At 39.7% G+C, this 12,765-nt stretch overlaps 1 protein-coding gene across 1 annotated transcript in view; it reads right to left on the bottom strand.

Moving 5' to 3' along the window:
• Positions 1-8,951: 8,951 nt before the first annotated feature.
• Positions 8,952-12,765, bottom strand: part of sash3 (SAM and SH3 domain containing 3) — a 64,030-nt gene continuing 60,216 nt past the window's right edge. Inside the window, exon 8 of the mRNA XM_072270666.1 lies at positions 8,952-12,572. Coding sequence (XP_072126767.1) covers positions 12,394-12,572 — 179 coding nt within the window. The 3' untranslated portion in view covers positions 8,952-12,393. The remainder of the gene's footprint in view (positions 12,573-12,765) is intronic.

Consider the following 12,765-nt stretch of genomic DNA (forward strand, 5'->3'; position numbering starts at 1 on the left):
AAGTATCAGTGACACAAACTGCCATCTTTATCAGGGATGATGCCTGGGCATGTCTAGTCTGGTGGTATTTATACCCCTGTCATCCATCCCTCCTGATTGGTTAGTCCCCAGCTAATCAGATTTCTGCTGTCTCACCTTGCTTACAATCAAATTCCAGTTCTTACTTAGAGTGAGACCTTTACCTCTGTTAAAATTCTTTTCCTCTAGTTTTATTTCAATGGCTTCCTTTACCAGACGATTCCAAAACAGTAGTTTTGACCCTTCGAAGTCGAGCGTATGGCCATTGAGAATGCAGTGTTCTGCTCCTGCTGATTTCTCCGGGTAACCCAAACAGATACACTCCCTGTGCTCCATAATGCGAGTTTGCACCGTGCGTACTGTCTGGCCGATATACGCTGTTCCACATTTACAGGGATGTAAATGCCACCCATCCTGAGTTACGGGTCATCTTTGACCAGCATAAGTGGAGAAATCGGTGGTAGCAGAACATTGTATTTGCAATGGCCATAGCATTGACTTCGATGACATAAAACTACTGTGCCATGCCAATGGTTTTTGGGACCGCCTAGTGAAGGAAGCCATTCAAATAAAACCAGAGGAAAAGAATTTTAAAAAAAGATGAAGATCTTGCTCTAAGTAAGAACTAGAATTTGATTGTAAACAAGGTGGGACAGTGGAAACCTAATTGGGTGAGGACTAACCAATCAAGAGGAACAGATGATGGGATATAAATACCACCAGACTAGCCATGTCCAGGCATCAACCCTAATGAAGATGGCAGAGTTTGTCATCAAAACGTCAGCTAAGATTGTTACCTATACCTGGCTGGAAGCCCAAGAAGAGTTTATTCACAATCTCAAGGCATTCTGCATGAAAGGATTGTCCTCTCATACACAAATGTCTATCCTTTAGTGTAGTGCCTGGGGATTGAGTGCTCCAAAATACATGGGAGCATGAAAGACTTGAAAAGCAAAGTAAATAAAATTTGTATTCGGAAATGTATGTGCTAGACCACAGGGGCAGGTAGACAAGTCCTCTTAAGTAGCAAGAAGCGGACATTGCCTTTTCTTGTCAATACCTTTTACATATGTTGTAAATGTTAATCAACCTACATATTTTTTAACACCAATGTTACCCACTCAGAAAGATGTGATCACAATGTGAAGAATTTTTAGGCTGTGATATGATCCGTGGAGTACACTTTGGAAGAATTCTGTAGCAACATTCGTTCATGTAAACATTTCCTGTTTGGTTTCAATTTAACCCTTTAACCATTGAATAAATAATCATCTATTTTTGAAGGGTAGAATCGGATGGTGTAGGGTAGCTCACTGTTGGATTAACTGAGAATTAGCTTCCTAAACAGCTGTAGTGTCCTGCAAAAGCACTTTCTCTGCCTGTCATTTTACTGGGTAGTGGTTTTGCAGTAGTGTAGAATGTGATCAAAACTATTCAGTTTTAAAATTTTATTAACTATTAGAAGACATACTCAAGTTCTTTATTTGTTATCTGTAATTAAACTAAATCTAATTTTGCCATTGATGCAATAGTTTGAAACATTATCCTTTCCCAATCTAAGCTATGTTCCTGATAGGCAAGTTTTAAGTGATAAGTTTAAGATGTGTGCAAGACTGCACAGGGTGTCTTGCGTCTTTTTTAAAAAAAAAAATAAATAAATACAGTACTTGATTGGTAAATCAGTGCTGATATGGTGTGTGAGTGCGGTCTAAGGGAAGTTGAAATGGTGCAGAGACAGGATAGTCCATAGAAATTTTGTTTAAAGGATGTGATTATTAGAAATAAGTGAAGTTCAGCAGCACGGGAAGCTGTTCAATTGGTGCTCTGCGTCACATAACCTGCATTGCCTACTGTCAGGTTATATTATATTGAATAAAGTGAAATCTTGTTGGTAAGACATCCCTTCTTCTGCTCCCTGCAGTTACTGCCGATCATTATTTGTACGCTTCTCTAAAGCACTTGAAATAGTTCAGCAGTTACCAAGCTACAAGCTACAGATGCTATTTGTGTCCCTATTCTGGTCAGTTGGAGCATGTATGGATTTGCTTGGATGTATTGATAGAGATGCTCATCCCATTCAAATCAGTCGAGAGCATCTGGCCCAAAGGTTCTACTTGATTATCCATTTTCCGATGTGAAGATCAATTCCAAATTCAAGTTTAATTCTCATTCACCCATCACAGGAACACAGCCAAATGAAATAGTGTTCCCGTGGAGCCAAGGTGCAAAACACAGAACCAAGTGTCGCAAACAGCACTCAGCACATATAACACATTTAATTATGATAGCAGAAAAATATTTTAAAAAATAACAATATAGCCCAAGTTCGTGAGTGTCCTGGCATGTAGACTGACGGTGCATGGATGTTGTTCTGGAGCCGTGTTTCTGCAAGAACAAGCCGCAGCAGTTCTTCACCCACCAACCCCACACTTATCATTCCATGTGACTTTAAAAGCCTTTTACCTCAGGTTTAACCTTATTGTTCAGTTAGTAATAATATGTGCTGCTGTCTGGATAAAATGTGTGAAACTAAATGCAAAAAAGAAAATCATTTTTGTATTCATTATTTATAAAGAAATTACTGTTTTAGAAAATTGTTCTACGCCTTTTCAATATTCTGATAGTGACTGTTAATTTATGATTTTCACTTATCATGTATTCCTTTACAGCCAAATTAATGTAACTAAGTACAATGTCTATAAATACGATTCTTGCACATTATTTGTTTCATATGTGTGATTTGATTGTCATTCTGCAGTCGTTATTTAAAGTGGCTACTGTCTGTGAGTTTCATAAATATTTGCACACTCTAACATCTGATATTGCCATCTGTAGTGGGTTACCAGCTGGCAATGGGATGGATTCTGTTCTGCATGGATCATGATGGGACTTGATAATCCACTGAAACTGTGAGTTAAAAACTCCTGTGCAATGTGTTTTCAATTTTTTCTACTCAGAAGATCTGTATCATTATTGAATTGTGAGCAGTTGTGCTACATTTAGGTGAATAATATCTGTTGTATAGAAGTAATGCTTAAATTTGTTTCAGACTGAGAAGTAGCTTTGTTGCAGGATCGTAGTGCATCAATCCTCTGTGGCTGAAGAATGCTTGAACACATTTAATTTACTGTATTTGGAAAAACTTTCTGGACATTATTAACTCATTTCTATTCATTTTAATTCAGTTAAGGTTTTCTCTTCATGACATTCTTTCCATCCAGGATTGTTCCTGGATATTTGTTGTGAACCAAAGCAAGAAGGGTGGCCATACTTAAGTTTGCGATTGGTGATTCTTGGAGTGAGGGACTTTTACAATACACTTTTAAAGACAACTAGGACACCATACACAGAGTTCTGAAACATTCTAGCCCTCTTACATTGAATATTAGAATAGTTACAGTACACGAGGCAATCAGGCCTACTGTGTCCTCTACCAGTGCAGATCATTAGTTGAAGCTCCTAGCCTCTCTTTTTTTTAAAATATAAATATTTCCTCCTCGTGTTTATCAATTTCCATCTTGAAGGCCAGAATGGAACTTGCCTCCAGATTCCAAATGCACTGTTTAAAAAAACAAAATCCTCACATCGCTCTAAATTCTCTTTTCTTTATTTTATACCTATAAGCACTAATCCTTGACTGCTCCATCAAAGGGTGCTGTTTCCTACTATACATCACTCCTGGCACCTCTTCCTTTTATATAACTCTCCCCTATCCTCATCATTTTCAAAACAAAATGGTCCCTTAAGCAATCCTAGACTTTCAAAACTAGACTCTCAAGCCAGGAATCATTTTTTGTAATTCTATTATGGTCCTAATGCCTTCACGCCATCCTATAGTGTGGTGACTAAATTCCTATGTAGCATCTTAGTGAGATCTAATTCTGATAATGTTTATAGCCAATATTTCCCTGATATTGCAGTCAGCTCATAAGTGTGTAACTTTGTGATTCAGCCAATTTTCATTCTCATAATGAAGCCTGAAAAGATGATATTTATGCATTCGTACAACACTGAACATACATGAGGTAAGATGTGTACTCCATATTGTCAATGCACGCAGAGCAGTGGGACCAGATGGTGTATCCGGACGGGTCCTCAGGGACTGCAGTGACCAGCTGGTGGAAGTTCTGATGGGTATTTACAACCTTTCGCTGTCCAAGGCTATGGTTCTGGCACGCTTCAAAGCAGCAACAGTCATACTAATCCCCAAGACATCAGCAGCAACGTGTCATATTGACTACAGATGGGTGGCACTCACTCCCACAGTTGTCAAGTGCTTGGAAAGATTGGTCATGTCCCACATCATGGACGTATTCCCGGCTACCTTTGTCCAGCATCAATTTGCCTATAAGGTGAACAGATAAACTGAAGATGCCATTTCTATCGCCCTTCACACTGTCTTGGAACACCTGGAGCATGAAGACACCTACATAATTTTCATTGATCACAGCCTGACCTTTAACACTGTACTACCTAACAAGCTGACTATCAAATTCCACAATCTAGATCTCAGCACATCAATTTGTAATTAGATTGTGGACTTCCTCAATAAGCGTATGCAGCTAGCGAAACTAGGCCACTCCTACCCACCCAACCCTGAACACTGGTGCCCCTCGGGTGTGTACGAAGTCCAATTCCCTACTCTCTCTACACCAATGAATGGTCTCCTGTTCCTGCTACAAGCTCAGTCATGAAATTTGTAGATGACACAACTGTGATTGTCCTAATGACAAAGAATAATGAATCTGCATTAAGAGAGGAGGTGCTGAGACTGACCAATAGTTTGTTGTTCCTGCACCAATCACTCAACATCAAGAAGGCAAAAGAAATGATAATTGATTTCAGGAAGGCAGGGAGGCCTGGACAAGCTCCACTATTCATAAATGGTAAGGTAGTGGAAAGGGTCCAGTTACAAGTTTTTGGGGATGAACATCACCGAGGAGCTCTCTTGGCCAGTCAACACAACCTCAATTGTAAGGAAGGGACAACAGCGACTATACTACCCCAAAAAAATAATCTGCCCCAAAAGTTGCTGGCCAACTTTTATTAAATACAGAATGACAGTGTAGTACTCTAGCTGCAGCAAGACAGATCACAAAGCACCCCAACAGGTGTTTAGGATGGCTCAACACATCACTCTGTCTCAATACCGGACCTGGAGACCATCTACAACTCTTGACGACTACCATGCACTCGTAACATCATTAAAGACCCATCCCATCCCATCCCAGACACTGGCCAATCTCCTGGCATCTAGTAGGAGATACAGAAACATCTTAGCCAAGACAGTAAAGCTGAAAAATGGCTTCTTCCCAAGGGCTGTTGTGCAGCTGAATAATTCTATATCCTGGCTTGCCAGTGGCCTTTGAGTGTTATGGACTATCAAAGTCACTTGTTGCATGTAAATATTGGATTTTTAAAATTAAACATGCATTGTAAATGACTGTTTTGTACAGACTGGTGTGGCCTGCAGTCTTCATGTCTTGAGCAATGACAGTAAAGTTTATTCTTAACCCATTTTCTGCTCAAAACTTGGTAATGTTAATTTTACTTTTCTTCACCATAAATGTGTGACCTTTCTAATGAAGGTTTTTAGGTACTTCCCACATGTACTTTGGGCATTCTTGGAGAACCCAATATCCAATTTGTTGGGAATAGGCAAACACATTCCTCATGTGGTTATGGACTCAGAAGTGCACGTTTGAGCCGACTACTGGCAAGGCATAATGAAATTTATGGCTCTTTTGAAGTTTGCTTCAATGGGATGTGGATATTGAGGCAACCAGCAGGAGGAGCTCTCTATTACTTTTACAAATTTTCTGTGCTCTGACAATATGGCAAAATGTTACGGAGTCTATGAATATTTCAAGCTGGATTGAATTTGCTGCAGTTAGCAACTTTTTGACACCTATCATTCTAAAAGCTACATGCAAGAATGTTCCGAATGGGAAAATATGACAAATATAATATTTGCATCAAAACACAAGATTAAACACAAAATTTATCAGATTGTAATTTAGTGAAACTTGCTCATAATTTGTGTGGCACAGTATCTCTCTTTAAAGGAAGATCACTACCCTAACCAACGTTTAGACTAATCCATATGAGTTAATTTCCTGTTTTTAAGCTATGCTGCTGAGGTGTCCTCTGTAGGTCTGTGTGTTTCTGAGAATCCTGAATATCCAACGTGTAGTTCACACCGGGTAAATACAACCTCCTAAATTCAATGGAATCTAAGAATAACAGTTCCTTTGCATCTTTTGTACAACTCCCATCATTTGGGTTTAAAAACTGTCACAGACAATGCTAGTCTTTAATTCCTGGTAACTAGGAACTGATAGTAGTGAACATACTGCAGGATTCACATCAGTTGCAAGTGTCTTGTGCAATTTTGAGTCAGATTTCTTTGATGGAATGAAAGGGGGAGGCGTTTAAAGAAGGGAAAGAAGATGTTCAGATTATGAGAAAATCTCACAATGAACTGCAACAGTGGAGGTACCCCATCAATGGATGGAAAATTTGGAAAATGTCTTTTCCCTTATTGTCAGATTACAAGATCATTCGATCTTGCTATTTGAAGCAACAGATGAGTCTCTGGAAAAAGAAAAGACTAAGAAGTTAGCTTTCATACTGACCTATGTAGAATTCAGCCCTTTTGTCCATCTTTGTACTACATCCATAAGACTGAGTGGATCTGATGTCTTTAGAGAGCATCAGTAAGCAGATTGTTGTAGGGTTTGCAGCAGTTAATAGCTCAGCTGATGAAGTTACTTCTGATAATATACAAACGTAACTGAACACATTGAGGATGAATTTAGCAGGGTGTTTGTTAAAGGAAGCAAGTACTTCACTAATTTGTTTTAATAAAATGAGCTCACATAGAACTGGTTGTTAAGTTTTGTAACTTCAGAAACTACTCAGAAGGAAAACACGGCAGCTGGGATGCATGGGCTTAGTTTCTTCTAGAGAGGTGCTCACATATGGCATGGGGACATAATGACGTATGCCATTCATATGCTTCTCACATTTAACCCATAATGGATTATGTAAACCAACAAAGAATGCTTAATTAAACAATATATTTAACAATATTACTGAGATACTAAATATAATACATCCCTCCCTGTTTTAACTATAAACTCCAACGCAATATAAAATGCACCTTAACTCAACTATATCTTTCCTGACAAGGTGGGGGAGGGTGGTCACTCTGCTTGGCAGGTGAAACTTGTGTCTGCGGAACGACTTCATATTCTGGGGTCTCCTTCTCCATAGTTGCAAGAGTTGACTCTGGGGCTGCAGGAAGCAGCTCTCACAGCTCTCTGGACGCCTTTCTTCTTAAACAATTGACCCCACTCTCCTCAGCTGTTCAATGTGCCATCTCCAGATGACATCAGACGCAATCTCCACTGGGTAGGAGAGTGGTCCAGTTCTGCTTTTATCTTTCCAGTACCAACTTTTGATCACCTCTGTAGTCCCTCGCCAGGACTGCTTGTCCAGGAGTGAAACATCAAACCTCTTTGCTCAAAGAGTCCTCAATTTTTTCTCACCTGTTTGACCTGTTTACGTCTTCTGAGATTGGGTTGAAGGAGATTCAAGCACGAGGGCAAGGTATGACCCAAGAATAGTATAGCTGGTGAATTGTTGGTTCTGGAGTGTGCTGCATTGCCACATACAAGGAGGAAGTTGGGGAGCTTCTAATTCAGTGTCGGTGTAGTGTTTTCTGCTGACATTGCTCACAGTGCATTCTTTAGTCTCTGGCCTAATCTTCCGCCAAGCCATTTGTACTGTAGCTGGATGGTACAGTGCAAATGTAATGTGTCTTCTTGTATTCATTTTCAGGAATGACTGAAACTGTTCCACTACAGTGGTCCATTGTCACTGACTAAGTGTTCTGGAACACCAGTCCTTGAGAAGTGGTTCCTCAACACATCAACAGTGTGTGAGGCTGTCATGGAGGTTATTTGGAACACTTCTGGCCCTTTGTAGCTGTATTGATTACTACCAAGACACTTGTGCCTATGAATGGTCTGGCAAGATCTACATGAATCCTCCTCCAAGGCAATGCTGGCCATTCCCAGGGATGGAGAGGTGCTGCTCTTGGCATCTTCTGGACATGTTGGCATTCCAAACAGCTACCAGACAAAGCTTTGAGTCAATGCTTTCATTTTGACCATGCCTAGATTACCCATGTTTCGCTCCTCCAACACTTTAGCTCTCAGCTTGGATAGTACAACATCTTTTAACCTCCACAGAAGGCAACCCCCGTCAAGGGCAAGTTCATCCAAGTGCTGATATAAGTGGAAGACCTGGAGTTTCTGCCGCACATTCCAGCCATTTTGGGTTACCATGTTGACTTGAGACTGTGTGGGGTCTTTTCTGGTTTCCCTTTGATCAAGTCTGCCAAAAAAGGGAGACTTTCCATTTGTGATTGTGTCCCCCAAGAAACAGAGCCCAGTGCTGCATACAGGCTGCTGCTGTTGGTGAATAACCATTCTGTGGATTGGAAATGGACACAAGTCATCGATAATCAGTAATGAGAGTAAACCCTGTCTCATGCAAATACTGGTTGAAATGTTTTACACACCCCAAACCAGACTCAAGGCCTCTCTGTCAATCTGTGCATAATTTTTCTCTGCAGTGGTAAGAGAATTTAATGCAAAGGCAATGGGTCATTTACTTCCATCACTCATAGCCTGTGATGTGACTGCACCTGGACCATAAGGTGAGGTATCACAGGCAAGTCTCACTGAATGAAGATCATAATGTGTGAGCACAGTGTCTGATATCTCCATTTACTTTGCCTTTTGGAAAGCCACCTCAGTCTGCTTTGTCCATTGCCATTTCTTCCTGATCTGTAGTAATGAGTTCAAGGGGTGGGGCACAATAGACAAAATAAATTTGTTAAAAATAAATTTATTATCAAAGTCACCATATACAACCCTGAGATTCAGTTTCTTGTGGTCATACTCAATAAATCCAATAATGATAATGGAATCAATGAAGAGCTGCATTAGTACAACAAGTGTGCAAAAGACAATAAACTGCAAATACAATAATAAATAAGCAATAAATATTGAGAACATGAGAGGAAGAGACCTTGAAAGTGAGTCCACAGGTTGTGGGAACAGTTTGGTGATGGGCAAATGAAGTTATCCCCTTTGGTTTAGGAGACAGATGGTTGAAGGGTAATAACTGTTCCTGACCTTGGTGGTGTGAGTCTGGAGATTCCTGTACCTTCTTTGGTTTAAAAAAATCCCACTTGTTGCGTCATGCTCTAAGCCCATAACCGTCTAATGTTTTTAACCCTGTCTTGAGGTTTTGGAGATGCTCCTTGTCATTGTTACTGGTAACAATGATGTCATCCAGGCAACACTGAGCACTTGGGCAGCCTTGCAGCACCTTGTCCATGGCTTTCTGCCAGAGTGAAGGTGCAGATGCTACCCCAAAAATAAGCCCATTATACTGATAAACCCTTTGTAAGTGGTTATGGTGAGAAACACTTTGAATCTTCTCCCATTTCCATCTGTTGGTAGACCTCAGGTAAGTCCACTTTGCTGAAGTGTTATCCTCCAGAAAGATTTGCAAAAATATCTTCTATACTGGTCAGAGGGTATCGACCTACTTTCAGTACTGGGTTGATGGTGACCTTAAAATAACCACAGATCCTGGCAGGTTCATCCTTCTTGGCTACTGGGACCACTGGTGTTGCCCATGGCCTCCACTCAACCTTGAAAAGAATTCCTTCAGCCTCCACGTGGTCAAGCTCACTGGCTGCTTTATCATGGATAGTATAAGGAACCAGACAGGCTTTGTAAAACGTGGTTGTGACATTTTCATTTAACACTATTTTACCCTTTGATATGTTTGAGTTTTCCAGTGCCATCCTTGAACACTGTGCTGGCATCATCCAGTACCTTTCATAATTCACTTTCAGTTGACTCTATTGCAGAGCATGAGGCATGCAAATTGTGAATGGATCTCCAATCAAATTGCAGTTGTCTCATCCAATCATGGCCCCACAATGCTGGCCCTCCTGTTTTAACCACATACAAGTCCAATATGGCTTGAAGGTTGGTGCTTTTCACAGCTATGAATGTCATTCCCATGGGAGTTATCTTTTCTCCACTGTAAGTTCTTAGTTGGCATCTGCAGGCTTCAGGTCAGTATCTTTGAAATGCTATTCAAACTCAATTTGTGGAATGACTGAAACAGATGAATCAGTGTCCAGTTCCATTTTAATTAATTTGCCATCCAGTTCTGTTGTAAGCCATATTGCTTGTCTATTGTCATTTGTCATGTGGGGAACCTTAAGGCTATCCAGTCCTGTGTCACTCTCATCATCATCAGATTTTTCATCAACAGCCTGTAGATTAGTGCTCCGCCTGAAGCTGCAATTAGAATTTTTAGTTTTTTTTCCTCTTCCCTGTGCAGTCCATTTACTTTTGTCTGCAAACATGCTTTTTGTATTTGGTCTTGCTTTGTTGAATTTTCTGCAAATTTCACTCTTAAACCTGCGTAGGTCTGGTGTATGCGAGTTCCTGTCACAATGGTAACACAATATGTTTAGCCAGGCAGATTCTGTTCAGATGCTGCAATTTCATTCATGCTCACTTTTATTCTTGACTGCAACCCAATCGTGTTTCTCAGTCCTGACGAAGGGTCTCGGCCTGAAACGTCGACTGCACCTCTTCCTAGAGATGCTGCCTGGCCTGCTGCGTTCACCAGCAACTTTGATGTGTGTTGGTTGAATTTCCAGCATCTGCAGAATTCCTGTTGTTTGTGTTTCTCAGTGTTGCTTTCATTGATACAGCAATTTCAACTGTTCTTTTTAATGTGAGTGGTGCTTCAGTTTGGAGCTGTTTTTGCTTGCTTTCCTGTAAGGTTCCATGAACTAAACGATCTCTCAGTACCTTGTTCAAGCAAGTCTTTGTTCAGACCAGATCTGGAATACTGTATGCAGTTTAGGTCTCTATCTGAAGAAGATAATGTACTTTGTTTTAGAAATGGTTTAATGCTGGTTCACTATATTGATTCCTGGACAGAGAATGATCCAAAGAGAAGAAAACAAGCTTGATTGGCCAGATTTTATGCTGTTTATTGGACAAAAATTGCCCAAGTTTTCTTATGTTAGTATAATTTACACCATATTAGAAGAAATGGATGATATCATTGAAATTATCAAGATATTGAAGAGGTTTACAGGGCAGATGTTTTGATAGATTGTCTCAGCCTGATGGGTTTACAAATTAGGATAAAAGTGATTGGTCTTTTAGAACTAAGATGAGGAGAAATTATCCACACTATAGCAAATAGGTACTCCGTCATTGCATACAAGAGGATGTTTTGCATTGCATACTGAAAGACAGGAGCATGGAAAACGTATAGGTTTGGCCATTTTCTCATAAAATGGCAGAGCAGGTTTGAGAAGCTATATCATCTTTTTCTTCCACTTCTTCCAATCCATCTACTTGCTAATATTTTAAATGGACCAATAATATATTGCAAATTATCAACTTTTAAAAATTTTTTCCAATCTTAAGTAAATGCTTTATTGAAATTAAAGTATACACCAGTTCTAAAATTAAGTAGAAAAATATAAAATTAAGCTACAGACATGTGTAAAAAAAAAAATTAAATTTCAGAGTCCGGTTTGCATAAGTACCAAATCTTCATAGAAAACACAATTGAACTTCAAAGTGGTAATAAAGTCATTCCTGAACTGTACCTATAAATGCCTTGCTAATCACCTTCATACAATTGCACCTACCACCAAGAGAGCATTTTTTCATGCATAATACCAGACGTATATTATCTTTAAGGGAAGAGTTTATAGAGAACCTGAAGATAGCCATCATAATTTTTCATCCACTAGCTGTGTGTATCAAAGCATTGTTGGCATTTTACCCATAAATTTTGGGTCTATGAACAACAGAAGAATTTTGAAATTATCCTTACACCTTAAGTATTCTATGGATTGAGCTGACTCTAAAGAAGTATCAATGATTATAACATATGAGCAAATGTGTGTGGACAAAGTGCTACCTGGCAATGAATGGCCACTTCTGTCAGTTCTTTAATCCCCAGAGAACAGGACCTTAATTAGATCCTGGAACATGCATAAGATTTGTATTTCACAAATTCCCACACAATATTCCTTTCCCTAACTTTCTAAAGCTGAATATTGTGCAGGACAGTATAGAGTAAACACCAAACAAAAAAAGATGCTTTCCAATTCACAGTACTCATCAATTATGATGTGGCATGTTGCGGCTTGATATAAAAGAGTTATTGCTGTTTTCAAGCTACTGTGCTTTGCATTCTTTAAGCCCTACATGTCAGGAGTCCATTATACAAATGGTTGAATGATGTGGCTCAGTTTTCAACAGGAGGCAGCTGCTCCGCTGTGACGCTTAACTCTGAATCTTCTTGTGTACTCTCCAAGTTCTCAGAACTTTCATAGCATCCTGAGTCCCGTGGAATATCACACAGTGGAGCTGAGCTTGAGCATTGTTCATCAGTATTCTCTTCCTGCTCTTCTGTCTCGATTCCTGCTGTAAAGAACACACCAACCATATAAACGTTAGTAACTTGGTAGCTAGTCTAAATTGTTGGCCAAGAGGCTAACATGATCCTTATGGTATGTAATTTCAACAGTGCAAATGTATTCATTAAACAATCCTCTTCTACACAACTTGTACTAAAGATTTCCCATATAACTGCCTTGTTAAAGAGTCTGCAGTACTT

The sequence above is a fragment of the Mobula birostris genome, chromosome 10, assembly GCF_030028105.1.
Source record: "Mobula birostris isolate sMobBir1 chromosome 10, sMobBir1.hap1, whole genome shotgun sequence".
Lineage (NCBI taxonomy): Eukaryota > Metazoa > Chordata > Chondrichthyes > Myliobatiformes > Myliobatidae > Mobula > Mobula birostris.